The sequence below is a fragment of the Dipodomys merriami genome, unplaced genomic scaffold (assembly GCF_024711535.1).
Source record: "Dipodomys merriami isolate MVZ:Mamm:240054 unplaced genomic scaffold, mDipMer1.0.p SCAF_4, whole genome shotgun sequence".
NCBI classification, from domain to species: Eukaryota; Metazoa; Chordata; class Mammalia; order Rodentia; family Heteromyidae; genus Dipodomys; species Dipodomys merriami.
Genome location: NW_027205603.1, coordinates 71,330,174 through 71,344,163, shown reverse-complemented (window position 1 = coordinate 71,344,163; position 13,990 = coordinate 71,330,174). Strand labels below are relative to the sequence as shown.

The 13,990-nt window shown below is 36.3% G+C and overlaps 1 protein-coding gene across 1 annotated transcript in view; it reads right to left on the bottom strand.

Annotated features, from left to right (window-relative positions):
* The window catches only part of Pkhd1l1 (PKHD1 like 1), a 149,432-nt gene that overhangs the window by 45,139 nt on the left and 90,303 nt on the right, over positions 1–13,990 (bottom strand). Inside the window, exons 46-52 of the mRNA XM_069991271.1 lie at positions 13,510–13,639; positions 10,381–10,622; positions 9,032–9,168; positions 5,414–6,443; positions 3,703–3,894; positions 1,976–2,127; positions 772–931 (exon numbers count right to left, since the gene is read on the bottom strand). Coding sequence (XP_069847372.1) covers positions 772–931; positions 1,976–2,127; positions 3,703–3,894; positions 5,414–6,443; positions 9,032–9,168; positions 10,381–10,622; positions 13,510–13,639 — 2,043 coding nt within the window. The remainder of the gene's footprint in view (positions 1–771; positions 932–1,975; positions 2,128–3,702; positions 3,895–5,413; positions 6,444–9,031; positions 9,169–10,380; positions 10,623–13,509; positions 13,640–13,990) is intronic.

Below are 13,990 nucleotides of genomic sequence, written 5' to 3'. Positions count from 1 at the left end.
AGACAGGTATTGAGAAATTTCAACAAAATAAATGTGTTACTAATAATATAAAGTATAAAGTGAAAACATCGTGCTAAAAAATGAGTGCCTTAAATTTTAAGGCTCAGCATGATGGCATGTTTCTGCAGTCTTAGTTACTCCTGTAGAGCTGGACAGAATTGCTGCTTGAGGACAGACAGCTAAGGCAAAAAGATAGCAAGACGCCATCTCAACCAAGATGAAAACCTGGTTGTGTGTCCGTATGTATATCTGTAGTCTCAGGTTCATGGGTGGCAGTGGGAGGAGGGTGGCAATACTGGCTGGCCTAAGCAAAAATGCAAGAGCCTATCAAAAAATAAAGCAACCACGATCTTGGAGTATGGCCTGAGTGACGCAGTGTCTGCCTAATGAATGTGGGGCCTTGAGTTCAAACTATATAATGACTTAGAAAAAAAGAAAGGTTTGATTTAAATTTATTCTTGTACAGTTTTTCTAAAATAAGGAAAAAAAGGGAAACAGGAGATAGGCCATCATAGTCCTTGCCTAAGAACTTTGTGAAATAAATGACCAGAATCATGTACAAGTTTGTTAGTGGTAGCTACAAAAATAAATGTGAAGTTCCTAAACTCAAGTCTTTTACCAGCATAAATGTAGTGGCTATTATTTTCATTCAACAAGTATTTCTTAACTCTTCCATACTGGGCACTGTCTAACCCATTTGTCTATGAGGCAAATTTTCTCATCCTTTAGGAAAAGCAGTAAAATGATGGCTTCTTCCTAATGAACACATACCCAAGTAATACAGTGTGCTAGTGTTTGTTTCAAGATGCCAGTCTCCATTCTTGCTAGTATTCCAATTCAATGGATTCGAAGAACCATTTCTCATATCAATAACATTAAACATATCAGGATTTTGAGTGAAGTTGTGTGATATAATTACATAGTCTTCTTCCTATAAAAATTGACAGAAAAGTACCAGTTTATTTTTAGTCTAGTATCTTGCATGATATACATTAATTTCAATGACATTACTTGTCCTTCTATTGTTCTAATAATGTTAGTTTTAGTTTTTATTCATATTTATTTTATTAATACTTTATATGACTATAACAATTTCAATAGATCTATCACTAATACAATTAGTATATGTGTATGTCTACATTTGAAGAATATTTAATTTCTATGATGTTTGAAATATTTGAAAGAGTACAGGATAAGATTTGGGGGGCTTACAAATACATGGTATAAGTAGAAAACATGTATGGGAGGAAAATAGCTAATTCAGGACACTGGTTAGAGGTAGAGAAAGGGGATTTAATCAGGCTTCCATTTCATCTGCAAAATTATGTTTTCAAAAATAGAAAATAAATATTTATAAATTGTTATAACTGTGGTAGGCATAAATATTATTTTGAAAACTAATTTGCTAAATGTTTGACTTCGCTTATAAAATGAATAATAAGCCCTTAATTGGCACCTGAGATGTTCTAAATATTCAATAAACAGAAATTCTTATCCTAGTAATTTAGGACAAGTGCACTAATCTGGTATAATATTATGAGCATATGATGGAAGGACTTCTTGCTATTCTTGCTCAAATGAACTCTTTGGGCTGCTTCCTAGATTCAGAGTGGATTGTGAAGGATATGCAGGACTTTAATAGATTGAATTTTGAAATGAGGGCTTTTGGGGGGGGGTCAGTCGTGGGGGCTTGAACTCTATGCCTGGGTGCTGTCCCTGAGCCCTTCAGCTCAAGGCAAGCACTCTATCACTTGAGCCACAGAGCTACTTCTGGTTTTTGATGGTTAATTGGAGATAAGAGTCTCATGGACTGCCCAGACTGGCTTTGAACCATGATCTACAGATCTCAGCCTCCTGAGTAGCTAGGATTATGGTGTGAGCCACCAGCAATAAGAGCTTTCTGAGTCCAACAATAGATGTGAGCAAAACAAAAATGTCTAGAGTAAGACAATGAACTTTACAGCTCTTCATATACCTTAAATCCATAGAATGTGGATGTGTATGATATATTGGTTATATGATCCACCCCTTTGAAATACCAGTTAATGTGATTTGCATTTGGAATCAGAGCCATCCATCCAGACATATGAGTCAGTCGTTTCTTCTGAAAGGGAACCACACTAGTGCCTGCAGAAAATGAAACAAGCAAGTTATATCAACCTTTACCTTTTAAATTTTTCCTCTTTATTAACAAGTGCAAGTTATTTAGTCTGTGAAAGTCTCTTCATGGCTTTCAAAATGTCTTTGTTTAACTGAAAGTTCCAAATATTTAATATTGCATTTGATTAGAACATAAAATGCCTTCACTTGGGATTCCAAATTCAAATGGAGACTTTATTCCTTAGAAAAAGAGAGCACTGAAATATGATGGCTATTGAACTATGAAGACAAAAAACTATGAGGACACAAAATGTTTAAATCTGCTAACAGAATTCTTTCAATATCATTCATCTAAACATACATTTATTTCTATTCTTTAAAGAACCTAAATTTTCAGAATTTTTGATTTCCAGTGGCTATAAACATAATTTGCCTTTTTTGTCTGTTGAGCTGTATAACAAATGCTGATTTGTATATAATCCATTTAAAGGATGCTGTTTTGACTGAAGTGTTAAGGAATGAGGCTAGAACTGTCCAGTCACTTCACAGTGGTCATGGTATCTAAACTTTTTAATGAGAACTTGGAAACTGACCTACCTCGTAGTATTTGGGGCATGAGAGAGTGACTGAGCACTTAAGTACTTGAAAAGGTTTCTTAGAAATAGAGACTTTTGATTAATTCTCCTGTATATTTTCTTCCTCTATTCTCCTTAAGAGGTGGTAGTTGGGCCCTTGAGGGTGTTCTGTAGAGGATTGTGCTACCGCTGTGTTTTCCTTGTTATTTTTTGTAGTTTTTCCTCCATTGCACACAATGTACCATGATGTGCTGGTTATCCACAACCATAAAAAAATGAGGCCAAGGATGGAAACTTTCAAAACTGTGGGCCAACATAAACTTTCTCTTTATAACTTGATTATCTTAGGGTTTAGTTGGAATAATGGAATTCTGACTGAGAGAACAATAACTAAGAGAGCAATAAGCTAAAAGTAATTTCTAATCCTTCAGGGGCAAAATAAAGGTATTATTTAGTACAACAGCCTAATATTTGAAAACATAAGAAACAAGATATCCACCACACTCCTATTCAACTTTCTTTTCACTACTTCAAATGTCCTGTAAATCATAAATTATGCCAGCAAACTAGGACAACCCAGTCAGTAACCATGTCAAGCATATCTGCTGTTCTAAGATATTGGAGCATTGGTGTCTGTAGTGGTACAGTCTGTACTGGTCTGTACTGGTAGGAAAGCAACCATCATTGGCCCATTGTATGCAGCTATTGATTCACCATCTGTCAATCAGGAGCATAACAAATGTGCTTCAGTATTAGGAATGCTGGTATGTTTTTACTGTCTTGATACAAAGGCTATGCCAACTGCTCTTCACCATAATATTGACAGGAGGTTTCTTTGTCAACAGAATATTAGAGTGATCAATGAATTCTTCACACACTCACTCTGGGTGTGTTGTTTTCTGCCTGGGCTAGGACTGGTATAAACATTATGCTTTCTGTAAAGTACCAAGCAACTGCTCAAGAATAAATGCAAAAGCTTAAGGAAACATCTTTAAATGATCATTTAAGCTATTTAAAATAACCTTACCAAAAGAGTCTGAGAGAACCACATCCTTTTCAAGTAGAGATACTGGAGAAGGCTTGTTGAATGCTAAGCGATGGAAACTGACTGAGGTATCACACACAGACCCAGGGAAGCCAACACTCCACTGGGCCTCTTGTGTGCAGTGTGAAGGGTCCAGCAAGGAGCTGTGTGGAATGACAGTGTACCCTTTGTGCCCTGGAAAAGAAACATAAGTAGCATGATTACTACTTCCATTACAAAACTTAAAAAGCTGATCCACACTGCACACCTTCTGTGACCCATAGTATTACCAATAAAATCTAGAAATCTTAGCATATTGTTTTCTTTTGTTTGTATGAACAAGAACTCCCACAGAGATTTTGCATCAGGTACATGGGTTTTGAAGCATTAGTAAGAGTCAATGTAAGAGATGGGAAGCAGGACACATAGGACTGAAATCCATGGCCACAGATCCTGGACAGTTAACCAATGAACGGTTAACATTAAAAGAAGCTTAGTAGACCAATATAGGTTACACAAAATCTTTGTAAATCAGAAGCATCAAAAAATTCTCCTTGTCAAAATTCATAATTAATTAGAGTAGGATATAGAAGTTATCACTTTGAGAATCACATCCTGAATAACTAGAATAGTTTTATCTTTCACAGATTCTTTCAAGTCAATTGTTTACATCTTTCAATTTACTTGTCAATTGGCTCTCTTTTTTAAAAGTATGATTCAACAAGGTACATATATTCTTTAAGTCTTATTTAGGCGACTTTTTTGTTAACAATGCACAAAGACATTAAACTCTAGAAACCATGAATATTTACAGAAAATCTGACATATGAAGTGCTTAAAAAATAAACCGAAATCTAGAATGTATACTGAAGTTTTTCTAGGTAACACATTCTTCCAATGAGTCCAAATGTAGAGTATAAATGAAAAAGAAAAGAATCATGGTGGTCTGGGAAGGTGGTTCAGTGGTAGAGTGCTTGCCTTGTATGCATAAGATCCTGGATTCGATTCTTTAGCACCACATAAGCAGAAAAATCCAGAAGTGGCACTGTGACTCAAGTGGTAGAACGCTAGTCTTGAGGTGAAGAGCTCAGGGACAGTGCCCAGGCCTAGAGTTCAGGCCTCATGACTGACCAAAAAAAAAAAAAAAAAAAAAAAAAAATATATATATATATATAATCATGGTAGGCTTGATATTTACTTCTTCTCTTGAAAAGTTTTCTAGCAAGAGTATATCCAGACTTCTTAGCTTTTGTAAATAATGATGGCATTTATATATTTGTGAGACATGTTTGACTGTGGGTTTGGCAAGGCAAGAAAGTAGTGTCTTAACTGTATGATTGAGCATAGAATAAAATTGTTTTGAAATAAAATTACTTCCTTTGTAGAAGAGTATTTCTGTAAATATTGTTCAACATTTGCTATTGACTCAAAATCCAAGTGTGGCCAAAGGAGGAAAAGGGCATATTTGAAAGCTACCTCTGCCAGTTTGAGTCTCATTCAGAAACATCATGGGTAATATTTTTACACTTGCTGATTTTTTTTAAAGAACTATTTTATTTATTTTTTTAAAGAATTATTTTAAAATAACTTCTTTAATAAAATTTGAGGCTGGGTAAGATCTGTGATATTGGTTAATCTGTTTTAGCCAATCACATCTGAGTGAATAAATTTTTCCCCCAATCTATGTTTATCACAAACTGAGAACAAATGTTACCTGTGAGTGAGCCATCTATATCAATCAGTAGTGCTTCATGCTCCCATCTAAAGCCGGCCTTATTTGGCGTGTGAAAATACTGGATGTTAACAAATTTTGCACTCCAACCTCCACATCTGTCATTGCAAACTCCAGTGATAGACGTCACTCCCAAAGCTACACACGTAGGACGGTCAAAGTTCATAAAGTGCACAGAAGATACCGTCAACCCTTCACTAAAGGGGAGAACAAGGCCTCTTGAGGTGCAAAATGCAGAGCCTAGGCCTAGTTCCTCAAGATAACCAACAATTTTGGCATTTTTAATCATCGCTCCATTGGTTTCACCCCATCCTCCCACATAAGGAGCTAAAATCCTCTTCGTCTCAATTCCAGCCTCGTGGTTATTAACCATCACAAAGTTATGGAACTGAAGGGCACCACCATTGACCCATTCGGCTCCTTTTTGACAATTCCAAGTCGTAAGTGAATGAAAGATTGCAGGCACCGGCACTGTGGAAGTACAGGACCCTGTCTGCATGGGGAAATATTCTTCAAAGATCCATAGTCCAAACCAACCTTGGGAATGAACAGTATTGTTAAAGAACTCCCCAAGAGGAACTCTTTTTTGGCAGATGTTTCGGTCATAGGATGGTCCATCAGGATGGTTGTTCATTCGGTACCAAAAGCCAAAGTGAGTGCCACCAGCAGCTGCATTGTGACGTATGGTGTTATTTGGGTTGGTTACCCAGAATGCAGCTGGAGTCACATCATCATTCAGAAGACTAGTGCTTTGCTGCACAAAGACTGCCAAATTATATTGCAGAATATTTCCGTGTTCAATACCATCTTCTATAAAAAATGCGCCTCCCTTGATATCATAGATAATATTCCTCTCAACCAGAAGGTGGTGTGTGTTATGGATAGTAACAGCTCTGTTATAGGTCTGGTGAATCGCACAGCCTCGGACATAGGATTTAAACTGTAAATCTCCGAGCAGATGCCAATGGATAGGATATCTCCCCAACCGGAAAGCCTGGCCAGCATGGAATACCTGAAAAGCCCCCCAAAAAGAAATGACTTAGTAACCCACATAAACTCCAATGTTGCCTAGGTCCTATTTCTTTGTTCCAAAATAATTTCCAATTTTACCCTAATTGTTAATGCATAGCAACTTCCATATTTTTCATGTTTATCATTTGAAAATGTTATTTGACCCTAAAACACTTTTTTTTTTTGGTCGGCCATGGGACTTGAACTCTGGGCCTGAGTGCTGTCCCTAAGCTCTTTGGCTCAAGGCCAGCACTCTATCACTTGAGCCACAGTGCCACTTCCAGTTTTCTGGGTGGTTGATTGGAGATAAGAGTCTCACAGACTTTTCTGCCAAGGCTGGCTTTGAACCACAATCCTCAGATCTCAGCCTCCTGAGTAGCTAGGATTACAAGCATGAGCCACTGGTGCCCAGCTTAAAACACCTTGTTTTATTTAATGTATACAAAATACAAAACAGTAAGTGAACAAAAGGTATTTGATTTTTCTTTTTACCTCTACTAATAAACTTTTGTGTGTTAGAGTTAAAATGTCTGAACAGACTTCCTTTTCTTCTTTACTTTGATTCTTAAATAATGAGAAACAGCTGGGCACTGGTGGCTCACACCTATAATCCTGGTTACACAGGAGGCTGAGTTTGAGGATCTTGGCTCAAAGGAAGGCTAGGCAAGAAACTCTGTGGCACAATTACCTTCAATCACCAAAAAATCTGGAAGTGGAGGAATGGTTCAAGTGACAGAGTGCAAGCCCTGAGGTCCTGAGTTCAAGACTCAGAGCCATCTTGAGAGAAAGAGGGAGAGAGAAAGGGGGGAAGGGGAGAAAGGGAGAGAAATATTTTGACCATTTGCCTTGAGCCAGATATTGCTAAGTGTTTTATCTAATCTTTACAGAGTCGTCGCTGACTACCATCTTTATCATACAAATGACAAAATTCATGTGTAGAAAGTCTGAGTATCTTGCTCATGGTCACGAAGCTTCATTTCAATCCAAATTGGTGTGGTTTGAGAGCAGGTGCTCTTACTAGCCACTCTGCTGTGCATTTTTTCAACCTATGATTTAATAATCTAATAGAGAGGAATCCAAAATGTGTGAATACTTATTTTCCCAAGGGTTAAGAAAATAACACATTAAATCATCTATTTTCATCCTCTAAAGTGAAAAATGTAATAATTAATTCTTAATGTACAGCCTGAGACCCTGACAACCTTGTTCACTTCATCTTTTAAATGTTACATGTGTATAATATATCTTAGGAGAAAATATCACAAAATGGAGGTGTTAACTGTCACCATCAATGCTGTCCAGGTGTATCCAGGAAGGGTTTATGGATTTGTCTATCATGTCCTTACCTGCCTTTTTCCTTCCTTCCTTCCTTCCTGCCTGCCTTCCTGCCTGCCTTCCTGCCTTCCTTCCTTCCTTCCTTCCTTCCTTCCTTCCTTCCTTCCTTCCTTCCTTCCTTCCTTCCTACCTTCCTTCCTTCCTTCCTTCCTTCCTTCCTTCCTTCCTTCCTTACTCCTTTCCTTCCTTCCTTCCTTCCTTCCTTCCTTCCTTCCTTCCTTCCTTCCTTCCTTCCTTCCTTCCTTCCTGCCCACCCTCCTTCCTTTCTTCTTTCTCCCTTTCAATCTCCTTCAATTGAACATTTGATAGAACTATACTAAACCCTGATTATATATACTGAACTTGAAGAAGATACAGAGCAGCTTCTAAAATCAGAGGTAATGGGCATATTTATCTGCTTGTTAACTAATAATCATTTAAGAGTCTACTGTATATCATAAATTATTCTAACCACTGGAGAATCATGAGATAAACAGAAAGCCAAAATCTCTGAAGTAACTGAATTTATATGCTCCAGAGAAAGATTGAAAATAAAAAATAGGTATCACATTAGGTGTTGGATTTGGGCAGCAATTCAAATAAAAGTGGTAAGGAAGGGGTTATTCTCCTGACATAGCATTTGAGAAGAAACCTGACTGAAATGAGGCTGTGAGCTGAGCAAATGTTTGGTGGCAGAACATTCGATACAGAAAGAAGAGTAAGGACCAAGCAGCAAAGGCAAGACTGTACTTTCCAGAGTCACAAGTCACATGAGGAGATCCGTGGACAGATGACAAAGTGAGACCGGTCCTATGGGTCCTCAGTGGGAAGGACTTAAACTTGGTTCTAGATGTGATACGAAGCCATTGAAGGGTTCAAATTATGGATATGAGAAGACTGGATTTTAAATTCTTACTTGGCTTCCACATGGAAATGTTATTGGAATAGCATGAAAGCAGGCAGTCTAGATAAGAGATAAAGGTGATTTGGGTTTGGATTCAGGTGAAGGTGGTAGATAGAGTAAAATTTAGATATAGTGTTTAGTGGGTAAGGAGATAGAAATTGCTGATAAAGCCGAGATGAGGTATGAGAAAAACAGAACATTTTTGCATCATGGAGCAGATAAATAATTGGTGTGTTGAAATTGTTCACTTGCTTGTCTGTCTCTTCTATTAGACCATAAGCAGAGTACAGCTAACAGCTGCTCCATATACATTAATTTCATGGAAAACTTTAGTCAACTGATTGTGATTTAATAACAATAATACATCTTACCTCTACATATTCTATCCTTCCAGTTACCATGTCAGAATTAGGCAAAGGAGCATGAAACATAATGCAGCCTCCAAACTGGTCACTTCCTATTTCTTCTCCAAACTTACCCTGGAGACATGTCTGAGTAGCAAATTCACCTTTAAAAATATTTTTAAAGCATTTTTAGGAAGAAGACCATGTTGTGATAGTCTTACATTAAGAACTGTTTTCTTATTATCTAGTTATATCTTTACTGCAACATGAGCAGTTGCTTTCTTACCATCTTCTCTTGTACATAGTTAGGAAAAGTAAGTATCAGGTCTTATTTACCCAAAGGTCAATAAGTATTAAAGTATTTACTGAAGTATTTTTTAGAGAGTGTATTAAATAAATATTTTAATGATTGCATGAATATTGATAAAGGTATTTTTTTGCTGTTGCCAAAGCCCATTCCCCTGTTTGGGGATTAATATAATCAATACAATCACATACTTGTCTAGCACTAGAGAAGATTTTAAATCAATTCTTAAGTGAGTTGGAGCCTTCATCAGTCTGGATTCCAGAAGGATTATGATGAACACTCATTTGGGAATGGACACCGATAGCTTTACTTAGAACTGTTTGTTACTGAATATCGTTTTTGGAATTATTTATTAAAAGAAATTATCTACAATGGCTCTTAACTGGTTATGTTTTTCCATGGAACATTTTTTGCAATATCTGTATATACTTTTGGTTGACACCATTGTGTAATGTTACTAGATTTAACTGGTAAAGGCCAAGTATGCTATTAATCATCATCCAAATTATGATCTGGGTCAAAATGTCAAAAGTACTGGGGTTCAGAAACTCTCACATTGCCTGTCCTAACAGGTTCAGATCCATATACCTCTCTCTTTATCTTTCCTGAATACACTTGTTTATTTGTTTTCCATCTAGAATCAGTTAAACAATCCATCTGCAATATCTCCATGCTCATACACCAATCTAATGAACTGTAGACCTTGAAAATGAGGAGACACATTGATGAATTCATGATCTTCAGATCATCTCACATGTCATTTTATACATTTTCTTCTGGGTGAGATGTAAACCTGTAATTACTAAGACTGAAGCTTAACATATAATGAAGAGATTTTCTCAGCGATATTTTATCAACAGATTCTAAGTACACTTACTACTTCTGTGCCAGTGTCATCACCCCAGCATTATCCATTGATACATTGCAAATAACTCATAATGTTACTTGAACATACTATCATCACTTATTGTTAGAAGTTGAAGATAATGCAATGAATAGAAACCATTAAAATTTGAACACTTGCATACTAGATTTGCAACTAGACAAACAAGATAATTGTTGAAACTACCTGTATCAAATCCCTCAGGACATGCTGGGATTTTGTCATTCCACTCTACATTATTAGACCCTCTTATTATGATGTTCCTTGTAAGAATTCCAACTTCTGCCCTTGCTTCAAATGGCGTTCCATCAGGGAGAGTGATGGTGATTCCTAAGTGTGTGTGATTCAGTGGCTCGGATAGTGTGATGTTTACTCCATTAGCAGAAACAGAGGCAATGGTCCTTTTTTCATTCTCTCGTTGACTATGTCTGTAAAGATTTTAACAGAAAATTTCAAGGCTAATATAAGTCAACATAACATATTTGATGTCACTTTGAACACTTCATTTGCTCAATAAGGATTGTCTTGGCATGCAATATTCTGAGAATTTCAATACAGCATTTTTACTCCTTGTAGGAGTAACTGAATACATTTTACAGATTCACTTAAATTAATATTTTTCAAGTACTAGGTTTGTCCACATAACTGTACTAGCTTCTGAAAAGGATTGAAACGTTTGATATTTTAAGTACCCTACTCAGAGTTTCTCAACTAAGGATTATTTTGTAGTCCCAACAATTCCAAAGGCATTATTGATTGTTACAACTACAGGGATATACATGGTATCTCATGGTTCAGGGAGACTTCTATATTATTACTGTGGACTGCCTACAACAAAATGTATCTGGCCTCAAAGGTCAATCATGTCAAAGTAGAGAAACTATTAGGAAAATGATTGGAGGTCCCAGAGTAGAGACATCATTTAATTAAAGGTTATTCTTCTAATATATCTGAAATTCCAGCCACAGTAAAAGGAACTTTCAAATTCTATAATGTACTCAGCAACATATTTGGGCATTCAATAAATAAGTTATTGAGTATTTATCCTTACTTCTAGTTATATTGAAATGCACCAGGCATACAGTGTGATATCTGCTTGAAAGATAAGTGTGATATCTGATAGAAAGTACTAAGCGTAATCAGTGCTGATAGTAGGGAAGCATAAGTGATTGACTTGTGTCTTCCTAACTTACCTCTTGTCTTCTACCATGGAAATAATTTCATCCTTAAGTATGATGCCACATGTAAAATAGATTAACAGTTAAACTTCTCAACTTCCTCAACCTTTCTGGATAAGGCCCTATTCATGTTTAGAGAAACCTCAGGGCAGTCCTGTGATCTTTTTACGTTCCTACCATTTCCCTGTCCTGACTGCTCTTCTACATAAGAGATCTATTGAATGATTTTATAGACTGAGCACGTAGCTCAAATAGGAAGATGATATAATCCCAGGTGAGAGGGTCCGAGAGTCTAAGCTGAGCGGGAAAAGCTGATGGAAGACACATTTCCAAGGCAGAACCAAAAGAACTTGATGATGTCCAAGAAGTAAAGAATGATGGTCATTGAAAGGTAATTGGGAAAAGTTTAGTGAAGAACAAAATTAGATCATAAAGTTTTAAAGGAACTAATGAGGAGAAATAATGAGGAGAAAAATAGATGAATTGGGCTTAACATTTAAGTGTTTAATTTTTTTGAATAAAGAATAACAGTGAAAGAAATTAGAAGATAGAGAATAAAGTTGTTTTCTATGTGTTATGCCAACCTAGAACTACAAAATGAGATGGAGTTGTGGAAACATGGGCAGGGAAAGGTGAGATTTATTATATTTGGAGGTAAGGGGGATTTAATAGAACAAGATCTCATTAGCTGGTCTTTCTTAAAATCTTTTAGATACAGATGATGTTGTGATTTCTTTAGAAACAAGAGTTCTAAAAGGCACTGTTATATGTTCTGTGAACTTTAACACATTTATCTCTCTTTTGTAGGAAAAATGGGTGCTTATAAAGTACTTACTTTGAGCCAAGTTCCATTGTGTTTTGTACACATGTATTCCCTCAATCGTTACAATAGTTGAATGTGGTAAGTACTAACAGTACTGCAAGGTATTAATGAGTGGCTTCAGAAGTCATTTTCTTAATTCTTGGCTTTGCAAACTCTCAGAAATTATCAATGAAACAGTCAACAATGTTCATATTTGGTGACAAAACCCCTAATTATTTTTAAGACTAAAATAACCCTATTCTAAATTGTAAATTTGCTATTTTATTTTATATCCAGATTGTCAGTGATGATTTTTACATTCTATTAATGAACCCTATGATTTTCCTGCTTTTTATTTTGTCATTAGGTAATTAAATATTCTTCCCAGGGCAGAAAAAATAGGCACTTACAAAGTTAAGTACATAGTTAACTCTTCCTAATGTCTGAAAATCTATTTTTAACATAAACAATGACAAACTCCCAAGGCATCTTGAATTTTAATTTGAGTCATGGCCTTAACATATCTTTTTCCTGTCATAAATTACTATTTATTCCCTGATATGCATAATCCCATCCAATCTCAATTTCAATAATTTGAGGAATAAAAATAAAGCTCCTTCATTCTCTCAAATACTAGAGTAACTATATTGAGTTTTTTCCTTTTAGTTCTGATTTATTTACATATGTAAACAGAACTTAAAGATCATAGGCAGCAGGAAGTGGCGCTGTGGCTCAAGTGGTAGAGTACTAGCCTTGAGCTGAAGAGCTGAGGGACAGCGCCCAGGCCCATAGTTCAAACTCCATGAAAAAAAAAGTTCATAGGCAGCTTCATATTCTTGAAATGTCAAGAATCTAGAATGTTGTGTTAATTGTCATTCTCTATGATGGTTATATGAACAATTTTGTTCCATGAAATCCTGAAAAGACTCTAAAGTTTCTTCTTGCTTTCACCCATATTCTTTGGGACATCAGACAAAGATTTCTGCATCCATGGATACACTTCCCCAAATCTCTAAGCCAAAGGTTTTCAAATAACCTTTAGTAGCACAATGCTTTTTTTTATATGAAATCTTCAATAGGAAACACAACCATGTAAACCAAATAAAATATTTCAGACATGTTTTCCAGATTCACATTCACACAGCTTCTTGTGTGACTTCCAGCACTGACACCTCAACACACTGGTGATCAACCAATCATAACATTCAACACACAGTATTTGATTGTTGATGTTACTTTGCTAGGATTTCAAATTTCTGAATTAGCCCTTTTTTCTACAGCTTTATAAAATCTCTGACTGAATTCAAAAGCATTAAGCCCGGAAGTGCCCCATACCTGTGACCTGTGCTTGCAATTACAATGCTGTCTCCTGCCTTCCAGGTCACTGCTTGCTGCAGAACCAAAGTCTGTTCTCCTGCCTTTGCAGTATGAGCCAGGCGAGTCCACACCACAGGAACAGGAAGACCTAAGCCAACATACAAACCAAGAATTTCTGCAGATGTGACTTTCAGATGACTGACACCTTCACACATTTTTATCTGTTTCGGGATTAAATCAATTTTGAGAAGATCTGTGTGACCTTAGGATTTGTACTTTTCTCTCTCTCTCTAAAATAAAAAAGAAATATGAAGAAAAATGCTTCCTTTCTGGTTGGCTTACACCTGTAAATTCGACTACCTGAAATGTATAGATGAGAGGATTGCAATCCCAGGCCATCCCAGGAGAAATGTTAGTGAGATCTCATCTCAAAGAAGGCAGGTATGTGCTATATATTTTTAATTCTAGTATATGACACACAAAGGTAATAAGACTTCAG